Source organism: Desmodus rotundus, chromosome 4, assembly GCF_022682495.2.
Source record: "Desmodus rotundus isolate HL8 chromosome 4, HLdesRot8A.1, whole genome shotgun sequence".
NCBI lineage: Eukaryota > Metazoa > Chordata > Mammalia > Chiroptera > Phyllostomidae > Desmodus > Desmodus rotundus.
Window position 1 is genome coordinate 151,042,962 of NC_071390.1, and position 15,380 is coordinate 151,058,341.

At 44.4% G+C, this 15,380-nt stretch overlaps 1 protein-coding gene across 2 annotated transcripts in view; it reads left to right on the forward strand.

The window, feature by feature from the left end:
• USP46 (ubiquitin specific peptidase 46) overlaps nucleotides 1–3,692 on the forward strand; it is a 53,618-nt gene extending 49,926 nt beyond the window's left edge. For both annotated transcript variants that reach the window (XM_024573612.4, XM_071221294.1), the window contains one exon: nucleotides 763–3,692. In XM_024573612.4, the coding sequence (XP_024429380.1) occupies nucleotides 763–864 (102 nt within the window). In that variant the 3' untranslated portion in view covers nucleotides 865–3,692. The remainder of the gene's footprint in view (nucleotides 1–762) is intronic.
• Nucleotides 3,693–15,380: the final 11,688 nt, after the last annotated feature.

Sequence of the window (15,380 nt, forward strand, 5' to 3'; positions counted from 1 at the left end):
ATTGGCCTGTTCTCCCATAATCAGATTTTAAAACAACATATTTCTCTCAAAACTCAAATTCTGCTGCTTCCCATTCTCTGTGGAGGGAGAATGGGTGTGATCGTGGGCTCGATACTGTGCTTTTGTTAACTGACCAGCCACCGACATGGGGTCTTTATGCCACGTTAAATCATATTTATTTGTGAGCTCTGTTTCCTAATGTGATTAAAGCCCTCTCTGGTTCAGACCAAATAATAAACTTTGAGGTTCTATTAAAATTCTCTCATTATACCAATTTTTTCTTGTATTGGTTATTATTTAAAAAAATAATTTTTCAGTCTGTTGGACCTGGAAATCTTTATATAACACCAGAGTATGCCATATGTTGATTTTGTTGTAAAGGGATACTAGCTGGAGGGAACTCAAAGACGGGATCTGGTTTAGCCCACTAGGGTAAAATGAAAGGGAGTGAAAAAGTCGGGGTCATTTCCCACACTCCCCAGTTTTCCATTGGAAAGACAGAAGTCCTGGCTTCTTCAAAGAGCGCCCACACATGGCTGCTGATCGGTTAAAGGGTGGCCTTCTTTCCCAGAGAGTTACATTTCTGTAATCCTGTCTCTGCCAAGTCTGTGGAATTACCCGTTCGCTGTCGAAAGTCCCCAATTGTAATTTTATAGCCAGCAGCGTTTCTTACATTTTTCTTGTGCATTCCATCAGTTTTTCTGTCCTCCTCCCAGTGATCATGTTGACCAGGTATATTGTTTTATTTCTCTTTTATTGCAGAAAATAGATGCCCAAGCTATTGAAGAATTCTATGGCCTGACATCAGATATATCAAAAAACTCAGAATCTGGATATATTTTATTCTATCAGTCCCGAGAATAACTAAAGAACTGTGAGACTAACTCGAGTGGGAGGAAGTGTTCGCGGAACGATTACCTGGTTTCTCTGCAGACTTTCTCCCGCCCCTGGTGGCCCACCAGAGGGGTCGCTCCGAGTCGCCATGGTCTGGCTGTGTTAGACTCTCTCTCCCTTTGTTTTTCACACGCAGCACTACTCGTGGTTTTATTTTAGTCTGAGGTAGAGTTAACTGCAATCAGAGTGTAGGAAGATTTATATGAATAACAGTCGCTAATTTTAGGACTGGGTCAATGCTATGCCACTGGCTGAATTAGAATGACGTTTATTTCCTAGAATGTCTGTGGTCTATTTTGGGTCTTTGCTGACCTTCCTAAATGGTTTCCAGGGTCTCCTTTCAATGCATTCCTTTAACTGGTCCCTGGAAACGTGGCTACCCATTTGTAGCTTCTCTGCCTCTTATCTGACAGAAGGACAGAAGAATCGGTTAGATGTTCACCTCTAGGGCTGCAACTATAGCTTTAAGTTTGTGCGAGTGAAATTGTTTTTAAAAATGAGTAACCTCAATACTAAACTCGTCCCCCAGGCGGCACATGGTGTGTAGCACGCGCCGGGGGCTGCGCTCACCTAGCCATTCCCCGGGGGGGGGGCCAAGAAGGTTGGGAGCTCAGGGCAGGCGAAGCCAAGAGGAGGAGGCTTTTGTGGGGGAGTAAACAGTTCCTTTTCTTACCTTTTTACCAAAACCACGTTTCAGGAAAATAACTCTTTGCTGTTTGTTTTCAGTGGCACTTGCTTCTGTGGGGTCCTGTGAGTTGCATCAAGCCTCTGACGCGGCTCAGCTTCCCAGGGTATCTTCCCAGACCTGCTGGTGTTGCGCAGTCTGTGGTCGCAGGGCGGGGACACCGTGGTGACATCCTCGGCGCAGCCCTCTGTAGCTGGTCAGTGCCACCACTGTGCTTCGTCCGGAAGGACGAAGGCACTGCACCTTCACTACAAGCTGTTCACTCTCAGACCTTTCAGTCTATTTACGGGGGCTGAGGCGCTGGCCAGTCCCAGGGCTCACGTGGAGCCTCCCCAGAGGGCAGGCTGGGGTTAGCTGGGCGCGAAGATGGCTCTGAGGAAGTGTCCGTGGGTTGGGGGGGAGGAAGGAACGGCGTGGCGGCGTTTCTTTGGCTCAGGCTCCTAGAATGCTTGATAAGACGGAGTTTTTTGGAAGAACCTCATCTCACCATAGTTACTTTGACTTTTTTCACTTTTGTTATATATGTATTTATTAGATCACTTGAGTATTGGTACCTTTTGTTAAAAGGGTCAACATGGTGTTTTGCTGTTGAGTTGGTTTTTGGTTTGCTACAAATACTCTGAGTATTGACTTCGGTTGACTTCCACACACTATGATATACTGTGAACACATTATTTTGTTACCTAATAAATCAGTGAACGAACATGCGAACGTTTGGCATAACGTGAACTAAAGTGGAAATGGAAAATGTTAATGGCCATTTTGCAACAGTTAAGAGCGTAGCACTTTATCTAGATGAAAACTGGATTTCTTATGTCTGAAATATCTTGAACTGTTTATCGCTCAGAACTTAAGTAAGCATGCCGACACTTCATTTATTCATGCTTGAAGTGAAGTGTCTTACTTGTCACTGGAGAAGACAAAACAGGGTGATCTTCACGTCATTTTATACGAGTGACAAAAACATACCTTGCCTTGTTTAGAGGCCAGTTCATATTTATAAATATTTTGTCCTGTTTTTTCCTCCATGACACATGTGCAGTAATCACCTACTGGGAAGGTGAGTTTTTATTCTGTTTTTAAGGAGAGACAGTTTCCAAGGGAAGGTGATCGAGATAGGGAACTGTTTGTACCCTATCTAACCCGTATATTTGGCTGCAGGTTGCAGAGTTTAAAAAAATGATGGTTGATATCTAACATATCTGGAACTGACTCATCAGAAAAACTATTAAAATTATCTTTGAAATAACTCTTGAAGCTAATTTATTAGAGAAAAAAATGTTTCATCTGGTAGCCTGTACCAGTAATATCTAGATGCAAAGTCGTAGATTCGGTTGGGCGACGCAGGAAACGAAGATTGGAAAACGACCAAAATGTACTTCGCCTCCAACACTCCATCAGCTTTTTTAAACTTGAGAGCTCTCTGGTAATGTCTTCCCTCTTCCTCTTCAGTTCATGAAACAAACACTAGGCAGCTACATTTCCCCCCAGTCATTTCACTTTATATGGAGACAGTAGCATGCAAACACATAATAATTTTGCGTCCCTTACTCATCACGCGAAGCTGAGACCGGTGTGGGACACGCGAGACCACTCTGAGGTCAGCCATGGCACAGAGCTCAGCGCTGCCCCTGTGGACGGCCAGGGTGTCAGGTGCCAGCAGGAGGAAGGCCCACTGTTTTGTTTTGTTTTGTTTTTTTATCTGCTGGACATTTTTAAATAAGTTGCAGTGTTTTACACTTTAAAAAAGAGAAGGAATATTGGGCTGGCCAAAAAGTTCATTTAGTTTTTTCTGTAAAATAAGAGACACGTTTTTCATTTTCACCAGAAGCTTTATTGATTTGGATATTTTGAGTGTGTCAGCTGTCTCCGCGTGGTAGAATGTTGATCTCAGTTAATGTCTCGATTTGATCACTATCAACCTCAACTGGTCTACTGACCGTGGAGCAACATCCAGCAAGAAATCTCCAGCATGAAACTTCACAAACCACTTTTGACACCCTTGATCAGTCACAGCACCTTCTCTGTACACTGCACAAATCTTTTTTTGTATTTCAGTTGTGTTTTTACCTTTCTTGAAATATGCTTATTTTCTTCCATCTTCAATATTAAAGTGGTTACCAAAAATTCACCAATTTTGATAAGTTTTTCTAAAAAATGCACGATGAGATAACAGCTGCCACAATATAATCTAGCAAAATTGTTTTGAATGAAGTTAAAGACAATTAAGTGTTACTGGAGCCATCTGACGGAAAAAAAAAACAGATGAACTTTTTGGCCCAGCCAGTATTTGCTTTATGGGTTATTAGTAGTTCAGCCTCTAGACTGTGGCACAGTATGCTAATGTGTCATTTGTTCAAAGGTGAGTGTTGGTAAATGCCAACACCGGTCCTGGCACGGTGACGCGTGTTCCATTCCAAGGCTGTATGAAGTGGCCTGGTTTGAAGGGAGCCAAGGAACAGCACGAGGGGGTTGGTGTGAATAGGAAGCCGGTCGTATGTGATTTTATAGTCTGGTATATTTTGGATTTCAGATGAAATAGGGGAAAAATGATAGAAACGGTCCCTATGCATATATTTCCATGGATACCCTTCATTTCATGGGCATGCCTAACAATGAACTATGTTCTAACTGGAGCTGAGGACTTATTTTAGATATTGGAGTGTAACTTTATTACAGATGGACTTTATCTTTAAACATTGCATTTTGATCAACTTTGTATATTCACATGTATTAAAATATTGTGCACTAAATGTTCTGCCCTCGTTTGCTGTCGTGTGGCCAAGGCGTTTTCCGCGCTATTGTGATTCACTCATGGAAGTGGCATGGGTCAGGGAAAATTACTCCTACTTTTCCGCCTAATTAAGTTTCTGGTTTTCAGTATTACAATTAGTTTATTTGGGGCTTCCATTCCTGTGTAGTCAAAGTAGTTACTGTATGTGTGTGGCACTCATATGACTTTGTTGCTGAAGAAAATTTAGTTTTTATTTAAAGTAATCTGTACCTTAATTTTAAAAAATGTAACCAATTCAAGCACTTTAAGCAATAATGTCAATCTTGTGAAATTTCAATCAGTTTAACACCCTGCCTCTAAAATTGTTTGCTAAATAAATAAATACATAGGAATTCTCTTCCTAGAGAATTATATCTGGGTAATGTTATACACATGGACTTAAAATCCTTTTTATAAAAATGTGAGTCATTGGTACGTCTCATATGTAGGTAATTATTCCAGACTTCAGTTCAGAGCAGTGGAAATGTAAACACTCCCGTCCTTGTAATATATAAAGACAATGCTACCGTCAAGGTTGATAAAGTCAGTGTTCTGGAGATAACTTACTACTTTTTTGAGTGAAAAGACCAAAAGAATTAATCCAGAAATCTGTATCTGGGGAATGGCCAATTGAGCTTATCACTGGAAAAAAGAAATAAGGGTAGGTAGTTATGCATAACAATGAGTTGCTTAGCAGGGGCTTTGCATCTACAGTCTACCAGTTACGAAATAAAAGATTTGTTCCCCAAAAGAAGGACGTGGCCTCCAGCTCTGTGACTCCGTCAGCCCCTGGTTTCTAGGAAAGAGCAGGAGTGCCGCCCTGGCCCTGAAGTGCTGGCTGCCAGGCCCAGCCTGCGGGTGGGTTTTGAGCTGTGGGGACCCCAACCTGGGTGCACTTCACTTGCTACACTGGCCTGCCAGGGGGCGCAGGTGCAGGTCCCTGTCCTGCGGTCTATGGTCTGGCGTCCTGGGACCGAGACGGAAGCTTTCTATGAACACACCCAAAGCTTTTCCCCTCAAACCGGCACTCAAGGGGTCCATGTGTGGGTAGCGGGTTGTCTCTCATCTCACACATTCGCTTGGGCCCAATTATGGACATATAAACCCATAGACCAGGAGCAGGACAGTGTGCCGTGACGTCTCTGTTTCCATCCATCGTTTCCTGGGACGATCAGTGAAGCTAAGGCCCCTCACTCTACATCTGGTCTCCAGTGGGACCTGACGGAGCTGGAACAGAGGCTTGCTGGGCAAGTTACTTGTATCCGCCATGAAGGCTATGGGAGGGAAGGGCCTCAAGAAAATTTTTTCTAGGCCGCCTCATGTTCATCTGTCAAATGGTGGTGAGGCCTATCACCACCAGCATGACCCAATTTCTGGGGAATGAGGACCGTTCTCCATTTCTAAAAATTTTCCTCTGTCTCTCTTTAGTGAGACTTAAAATCCCTTTAACAAAGGCTAAAGTCTTCCATTTCCAAAGCAAAAACATTCACTAAGTCTTTCTCCTGAGGGAACATTTTGACGGTGGGGATAGTACTAAAGACACCACTGTGTCGTGTCCTAGGGACGTCCCAGGTAGGTAGGTTTTTACGTGAGGTAGCATCTATTACATGCTCGGCATTGTGATTGGAGCTGGGGGTAAAATAGTGAAGTAGGTGGGACCCTCTTTTAGGTTTTTTGTTTCAGGGGGAAAAACAGATGTAGGGGAAAGAAATTTAAATTGTGGAAATATTGTGTGGGGGGGTGGGGTGGGGAATTCATCACAATGTAGCAGTTTGGTATTTGGCCTGGGTCTTCCTGGGCAGATGGCCATTGCCTCAGATGGGAACTGTTAGATAAAATGGGACTGTTTTGTTTTCTTGGTTTTTGTGTTTTACTCTTGGGTGCACTTCCTGGAGCTCACTCTCCTCCCTGCCTGCTCTCACTGTTGCCTGAGCGTGCCTTGTAGCCCCTCCTAGCGAGGACACAGCTTTTCCAACAGTACGTGAATCTGCTGTGTTGCAGCAAAGGATTTGAGCATCTTCCCTCTTAATTCTCATGTTAAAACAGCCAGACAATTGAAAGCCTTAACGGTAGATTTTATGAATCAAACATCTAAACGACTTCTTTACATTATTACAAATAATTAGAAATAATCAGGCATGAGAGCTTTTAAGCTGTGTGACTTAATTACATTTTTGGCTTATCAACCTGTGTTTCCTTTATGGGTTTCCTTATGTTTCAACAGCGCTCTGCGCAGAGCACATGAGGAGCTTACAAAGAAATGAAAGACAACTTTGTTTTGGTTATGGGACACCAGAGTCAGAAATGACATTCGATTCTGTGACAAGGATTCCTAATTTTGTGCCTGTCTCCCAGGTGATGATTCATAATTAAGTATTAACCACCTTCGGTGTCATACTCCCGTTGTAAATTGTAAGTTGCACACTTGCGTCCCTCACTTTGTCCCCCTCGGAGTGAGCGCGCAGGGTGTACTCAGGCGGTGTGGGACTCCACAGACACCCTTCACGGGAAGCTGGGCACTTGGGATGTGGGTTGGAATCCGATTTTGTTCTTACCTCCTTGTTGAAGTATTGAGCTTCCAGAAGAAAACTGAGACTTAGATTTGACTCGGCTGGAAGCAAAACAATTTGATGGTTGAAGCCACCATTTCTCTATATTTAACCAAGTGCTTTGATCCAACTCAACAACTGTATTTGTGTTTCTGAGTCTCTCAATTGACCTTACCTGACAAAACATTCTGTGCTGAGACAACTGAAAATAGACACAAGAAAAATATGAGTGTGCCTTCCAACCTTCTGCAGCGAGCCCAGGCTCTCCGCTGGAGAGCTCACCTCCTGGTTAAAAATTGCTTATTTCCCAGACCTGAGGATAAATAAAACATTCTGTAACGACTTACAAAACCAGTGTGAATAAACTCATTCTGTTGATCCCCCTGTAGCCTCACCCCCATAACAACTTGTTTGAAAACCCTGAAAAGAAGTTATAACTGCATATTTTTCCATCTCTGCTACCCCAAAGCCCAGAGAACAAAAATAAGTAGCAATTGCTACACTAACTATGTTGTACACCCCCCTTGGCCTTAGGAGGCTTCAGCAGAAGTTGGGGAGGTTATAGAGTGGATAAAAACCCTCTTCCTGAATGTCCCATGATAAGCCTGGGTCTTCAAACTGTCAGTTGAGTTGTGAAGGTTTATGAAGGACAATCTCACCGAGAATCTGGCCGTAGATGGGAGTTTGTACAGGATGCGGAAGAATGAGGGGTGTGGATCTCAGGCATCAGCGGCGGGGAATAAAGACCTTTCTAACACCACTGCTTGGCTTCCAGCCTGGTCTCTGCCACAGTCTATGCACTGGCCCTTCAGGGTTCGATGGGACCCCGGGGAACCGCACAAATGCTGTTAGCTGATTGATAACCTACAGATTCTCTGCTCTTTTTTGTTGCCCTGACCTTGATCTCTGATAGGAGAATTTTAGACACAATCCAATAGTAACTTGAAAAAGCCCTACTGGACTTAGTCCAGATTCTAGTGTGGGCTGGCCACTAGCTGGTGCCATTGCCGTAGCCTGTCGGGAAAGCAAAGGAGACATAAGGGTTCAAGTCCTGACTGGTTTTCTGGTTTAACCTAGAGGTCTGTCATCTAAGTCAGATGTTGGACTTAACTTGTTGGGGGAGGGGCTCTTCTCCACAAGTCCCCAAGGGACAGAGACACACAACTGTCAAAACAGTGAAGAGCACCGAGAGCTGGTTGGGTGAATAAGTTCTGTAGTACTGTGCTATACTGTTCCATTTTATCTACCTGTCCCCACCCCCCAGCGTTTTCCAGGCATGAAAGGCGAGGCTAAAGAGGAGTGAGAAAAAGAATAGCAGCCCCTGACAGACAGGACCTTGCCTGAAATAGCTACGTCTTGGGTGTTGTTTGGAGCTGGCTTGGCATGGTTGGGCCACGGTGTTTGCCGGTTGGACATCATCTCACAGAACACCGAGCTCAGGCAAGGTCATGCTGTGACCGTCGTGAAGTGAAACAAGAAATACGACTTCATAATTCTATTTAAGCATAGGCAAAAACAAGGTTACTGCAAACCACGAAATGCCAAACTTCCCCTCTCGCACCGAATCTGAGCCACTCTTACAGCTCTGATCTACCCTAGATGAGCTTTATTAAGATATTGAATATGTGATCAAAGAATTATCCCCACTCCTTGACCACACCCAATCCAGGGCAAACCACTGTTCCTCGAACCAGCCACCCCATTCCCGTAGGTTCCCTCTGACACCCCATTACTGAGCTGGCCCTCCTTCCCGTGGTGCGTGTCTCCTACTGCTACGAGGGTTAAACACAGTTTGCTCCACCGCAGTTGTGCTCCTGGTGCCCTGGATGGAGAACACCAACAGAGGAGTGTGCTGAGCTGACAGACAAGCCACTTCCTGGGGTCGGCCTGGACCCGTGGCTGGACGGAAAAGGAGCCACACACGTTCAAGGTCATCATTCGTGTCCTGAGTCGTCTGATTTACAGTCACTCCTGCCCAGAGGGGATGGTGGTGTTTGGGCTGGGTGCTGTGAGAAGCTTCTTACAAGTAACTTTAGATATACCTGGACCTCTGTTTTTCCTAACCTGTAAAACAAAGTTAGAACTGGGTCGTGATATGTAGAAACTGCAGGAAAGCACCACAGGGATACAACATGGTGATTAGAATATGGAGAGACTGATGACTTTTGTTCATTGTCTCTCAATTCCTGGCACCTGCACACCTACCTTTAGACTCTCTCAGGCTCACAGAGTCTAGAGCCCTTGAGTTCACTGAGATACTCAGAACCCTTCTTTGAGGCAGGATCTGAAATCAGTAAGATGGGGCCTGAGTCCCACCTATAGGGAGAGTACATCTACTTCAAGAATTCCAACATCCTCTAACAGAGGGTGCCAGTTCTGTCTGGATCTTGTTACATATGCCCAAGAGCTCTTCAGAATCAGAGGGCTGGACTGGGGAAGAGAAGGCTGAGGGTCCTAGGGGTGATGGAGGACATAGCGCAGGGTCTAGTGCCCTCTAGTGGGAATAGCCTAACAAAAATAGTCCCCGAGTTTCTCTTTTCACCTCATGTGTGTATACCAGGTCTGTCCAGAAGGTATCCAGGCATGTGATATGAAAAATAGAGACATTTATTGAAGAAGATACGAGAAATCCTGTACACAGGATAATGAAGCCAGTCCCCTTCAAAGTAGGCATCTTGGGACCTCACACAGTTCTCCTAATCGCCACAAGCTGCTCTGTCATATTTTCCTGAATTTCATCCACAGTCAGATCTCTTCCCTTTCAACGGAGATTTTAGTTTCAGGAAAACCCAGAAGTCGCAGGGCAACAAATCTGGGCTGTAGGGAGGCTGAGTCATCTGGGTAATTTGATGTTTTGCCAAAAAACTCTGCGTGAGACTTCATGCATGAGTGGACACGTTGTCGTGATGAAGCTGCCAATCACCAGTTGCCCACAGCTGCGGCCTTCTGAATCATCCCAGTAGCTTCTGTGGAGGAATGTTCAAACTTAACACAAAATTTGATGCAGAGTTGTTGCCCTACTCACTCAGTCATTTTGAAGCAATGACCACACAGTACACATGCTCACTCAATGACGTCTACCACCCCCACTGAATAGTACGGTGAAGTCATCATTGTTCACATGTGTGCATTCCAGTCCACTCTCCTTGGCTGCCAGGTTGCATCGATGTCACGCAAACTGTTCTCATTATATTAACAATGGCTGGACTTTTTCCAGACCTCGTATATCTTTGTGCATGTAACATTTTAAAATTTAAAACTTTATTTTATGGCCACACCACCCTGAACGCACCCGTTCTCATCTAAATTAAAACTTTACCCCTTAGGCAGGAAGGATTTACACTAGGAGGCTCAGAAGGTTTGACCATATTCAAATGCAAGTGTTGGATTAGTCCCAGGGAAGCACTTGGGGGAAATTAGAGGGACTCGTTCAAGCCTCCAGGCAAGAGCTAACACAACTTCAGAACTATTTGGTTTTGTGAATGCCAAAAGTGATCTTTTATTTTCATGTTTGTTTAACATATGCAGACCCTAGAACCACCATCTAAGGACGATAATTGGAAACATAACTCTGAGACTGACGGAAGTCAGTGTAATGGACTCGATGTCTCTCCTCATCTGGTCTTTTGGACAAGTATCCCGGAGCCAAGAGAGGCTAGAAAGTTGCTCGCCTGTGTTTTTCCATTGTTACCCTTTCAGCGGGGTCTAGAATTTCCAAGTGGTTCAATTGTGCAACTTGTCTTCTCCCTGAAATGTGTTCCCTTGATTTAGGGTTGTTTTGTAATTGTTGCCAAAGGCACATGATTTAAATTGTAAATGCCACAAAATGTATTCTTATTCTGTTATTCTTGAGATAAAATTTAGAAGCCTGGAAGTTGAAGGGTAGGACTTGAAAAGGGCACTTAGGAAGCTGCCAATTCAAACAAAGTCCTTAATGAAAGTGATGCCATCACCCCCTGCTTTGACCTTAAGTTCTCCCGAATGATCTTGTTTGTCAGACAATCCCTGGGACAGTGATGAATAAAGCCCATCTAGTCTGAGGGTGGTGTTTGTCCAAACCCCACGATGTCCAGGGCTGTGGTGCTCCAACCTGGCCATGCATCAGAACCAGTGGGAAGCTTTCAACAACCTAGTTTCCTGGGTCTCACCACACCACTTCCCCTGATTTCCCAGGCCCATTCCTTCACCTCCATGGTACGTGTCAACCACAGACTCATCTTTTCATGTTCATTGCCAACTGTCTAGTCCAAGCCACCTTTCTGCCTTGCCTGCACCAACCTCCTTTATCGCTTCCTCCACGCTTCATCATGCACAGCAACCTGACAGATTTCTTTCACCTTTTTATTTTGGAAAATTACAAACGTGCAGAAAAGTTGCAAGATCAGAATAATAAGCACCTGTACACCCTTTACCTACAATTGCTGATGGTGATATTTTGCCACACCTGCTTTATGAATAGATCATTATTATTACTGTTGTTATTACTTTTGCTGACCCGTTTGAAAGTATGCTGGAGACATCATGATCCTTCACGTCAGATGTTTCAGTCTGTATCTTCTAAAAGCAACAGCACTCTCACATAATAACCACAGTACGATGATCAAGACGTTGATTAAATACTATTACTTAATAATATACATCCCATATTTAAATCTCGCCCATTGTCCCAGCAATACCCTTTATAAATTTTTTCCTCCCAGGATCCAATCCCCAACAGACATCTAGTTGCCCTGTCCTTAGCCTTTTTTCACTGGAGGCTTTCTGTGCCTTTCGTAACGTTGGGGGTCTTGAAGAGTGGCGGCCGTCTCTTACAGAACACGTCTCTCTCCACTGGGGTTTGCCCGAGGCTTCCTCACGAGTGAACGCAGGTGGTTCACGTTTGGTAGGGCCCTTCTCAGAGCAGCACGCCAGGGGTCAGAGGGAGCTCTTAACCTCGAGACCCAGAGAGTGCCGCTGCCGAGTTTATCCCCTTCCACCCGCTCTCCGCTCTCGGTGAGTTCGTCCTTCCGCACCACCCCGACCAAGCCACGCGGATCCGCCCCATTTCTCACCGTCTTACCTCCTGCCACTTGCTCTTGCGCTCCGCTCCAGCCGTGCTGACTTGGCTGTTCCACTCCCCTGAGCCCCTCAAATCCTCTCCCTGGAGAGCGCTTTACACTCTTTGGCCCCCTCCTCCTCCTCCTCCTCCTTCTCCTCCTTCTTTAAGCACAGTTGACATACACTAGTGTATTAGTTTCTGTTGCACAGCATAGTTGCTCAACGCCTTATGGAGTGATCGCCCTGAGAAGTCTAGTGGTCATGTGCCCGTGCAACATTATTATAGTGTTTACTGTATCCCCTGTGCTGTACATATGTCCCTGAGACTTAGTTATTTTAAAACCGGAAATTATACTTTCTAATCCCCTTCACCTTTTTCACCTACTTCACCTGCCTCCCTCCCCTCTGGCAACCATCAGCTTGTTCTCTGTATCCTTGAATCTGTTTCTGTTTTGTTTTGATCATTTGTTTTGGTGCTTTTACGTTCCATGTATAAGTGAAATCACATGGTATTTGTCTTTCTCTGCCTGACTTATTTCACTTAGCATAATATTCTCCAGGTCAATCTAGGTTGTTGCAAATGGCAAGATTTCATTCTGTTTTTATGGCTCATATTCCACTGTAGTTCTAGCGGTTGGTTGGTCTGTGTGTTCCAGCCGTTCAGCTGTGGACGTGAGAGAGGAAGAATTGCCTTTGCCTTAGAAAGGAAGTCACTGCAAGGTGATTTCTGTTAAAAACATCTTACCTCGCTAGGGCCACCTGCCTGCCTTTTGTCCCTTCCCTGGTAATGCTGGATTACTCAAAACCACAAAGGACAGTTGGCACACTCTGAAGTATAACCCCTTTAAATGGGTTTTATTTTTGTCTTCTAAAGAGTTTTGCTATAAGAGTATCTAAAATGTAGCATTTAAAAAATACACTTTCAGTTTTAGAATAATTTAGATTTACGGGAAAGTTCCAAAAATATCACAGAGAGTTCCTGTGCAACCCCTCACCCCTTCTCCCCAATGTAGAGAACATTTGGGAACCTGAGAAACCACGACTGGCAGGTCATTATTAACTGACTTCAGACTTTACTCCGATTTTCTAATTTATTCCCTTCCTGTCGTCTTTCCCTCCCAGGCCCCAGTCCCGGGGGCCACATTGCAGCTAGTCATGTCCCCGTCGTCTCCTCTGCTCTGGGACAGTTTTGCATTCTCTCCTTGGTTTTTCATAGTGTTTTTCATTCAGCAAACTTTTTAAGATGTAGAATGTGATAATGTAATATATGTGTACATTGTGAAATGATTACCGCGATCAAGTCAATTACCGTGTTTTCACGACCGTGGCAATTTTCAGGAGTGCTGGCCAGCTGTTCTTCAGAATGCCTCCCATTTCAGTTTGTCTGAAGGTTTGCTCATGACTGAGTGGAGCTACCGAACCATCCGAGAGAATTCCACAGAGCCGAGGCGCCTTCTCGTTGCCTGCAGTCAGCAGCAGGCACGGGCTGCCCACCGGACTTACCGCTGTGGGAGTTCGTCTCTCGGTCCCTTGGTCTAGGCGGTGTCTGCAGACTTTGCCACTGTAACATTGTTTTTCCCATTCCGTGCTCTATTCTCCGGAAAAAGTCACTAAGTCCAGCCCACATTTGGGAGCAAAAGCCTGCTTTAAAAATGTTAGTCAATATATCAGTTTTGAGATTTAGAGTTTAATGATACTTTTCTTTTCCAGTGCTTCTGGGGCAGAGGGACTCTATTTCCTTGAAATGTCTTCATCAGACCTTGTCTCCTTGTCTCTCTGACCCTGGCTGCAAGTGCCTTCTAGGACGTGGCACGTCCTAGCTGGCTCCTAGCTGGCAGTAGCAAGGATTCGCTGGGAAGTATTGTGTTGGAAATATTTTGAATTTCATGAAGAATCCCCTCTATTCACACACGCATTTAATAAGTAGGTATTTATTGAGTGCATACCATGTGTCAGCAGTGCTGGGGTTTCATGGACAGAGGTCGCCATCCCACAGTTTGATGAGGGGGAATCCTCTAATCGCAACTGCGTGAGGACTGCCAGGGCCGAGCTACCCCCTGGGCGAGGGACCCTATGTGTATAGTGAAATCCTCTTGACTGTTTCACAAGGATGTTTTTACTGTCCATTTCATTTTAAAAATTAATTTATTCTTTATCAGGAAAACTCAGCCTCAAAAGATTCACAGTGTCCTATGAGTTCATCACCCACAAGCCATGCCATCCCCCCAAAGTAGTCCCCCTCACCAATTCGAGCCATTTCTCCTGGTGTTCACCTCTGTGTTTGTAAATAATAGGCTTAAATTATTCTTAAATTAAAAAAAATATGTTTAAGGTAAAATAAAACACAGATACAGAGCACCGCACAAAGCCAGTGAATGGTTTAATGGGATATTTTGAGCCAAACACCTTGTCACCACCACCTAAGACCAGAGGCACAAGGTCATGAGGCACCCAGAAGGCCCTCCGCATGCCCCTCCTGACCTGCACCCCTCTGTCCCCAGATGTGACTGCTCTGCTGACTGTTACTGCTGCCTTTCTCTTGCATTGTTAGAAATAGTTTTAATGCCCGGTGTGCATCCTTGGACACTATGGTGTGTTTAGTCTCGATCATTAAAAATTTTGTGTTTTAAGTCTCTTTAAATCTGCAGATTTCTTCCCATGCTTTTTTTTTTTCCTTATAAAATGTACAAACTGGATTGGCTTGGGTTTGATCTTGGAGAGTGTGTGAGGTGCTCAGTGCCTGGAGATCCTTATATTCTGACTAGATACAGAGACTGCCTTCCTCAAAACACTCTTACGCCTATCCCTTTTGGGAGACAAAGTTTGAATAGAGTCAAATGATCATTTTGGAAGGTAGGAAGACGAAGGCCAACTAGAAGTGTGGGTGCTTGGTAGAGACTGGCAGGATTTTACCATTAGCAGAAAAATAACTAATTTTACATACAGTTTTGAAATAAAGAAGGCTTTACAAGTTGCCTAGTGATTAAAAGTAAGTGCTCTGATGTCTGCCTGAGAGCAAGTTACTTAACTTCTTGCTGCGTCAGTATTCTCTCCCGCAGAATGGGGAGATGATTATCATAGGGCTGTTGTGAGGGTCCCGTGGGACGATGTGTGTAGAGTGCTTGGAACAGTGGCTGGCAAGCACAGAGTTAAAGCTCAGTATTTTCAGCTGTTGTTATTCTTCGCAGTGGGAATAGATTGAAAATGAGCAGCTCAAGCCTGATACACATAGCTAAGATTTCCAACTCATTTATTTGCTTTTCCTCCTGGTACATTTCCGGCTCTCATTCGTGTGAGTGGGGACAAAATTAATTCATCTACAGATATTCTTTAATCTCTGGTTATTTTCTGACTCTTTGGCAAATAAATTATTAACCTTTAAACTAAACAATTAGGCCTAGCTTGAAAGAATTTGTATATATCTCCAAGGACACATACAGTG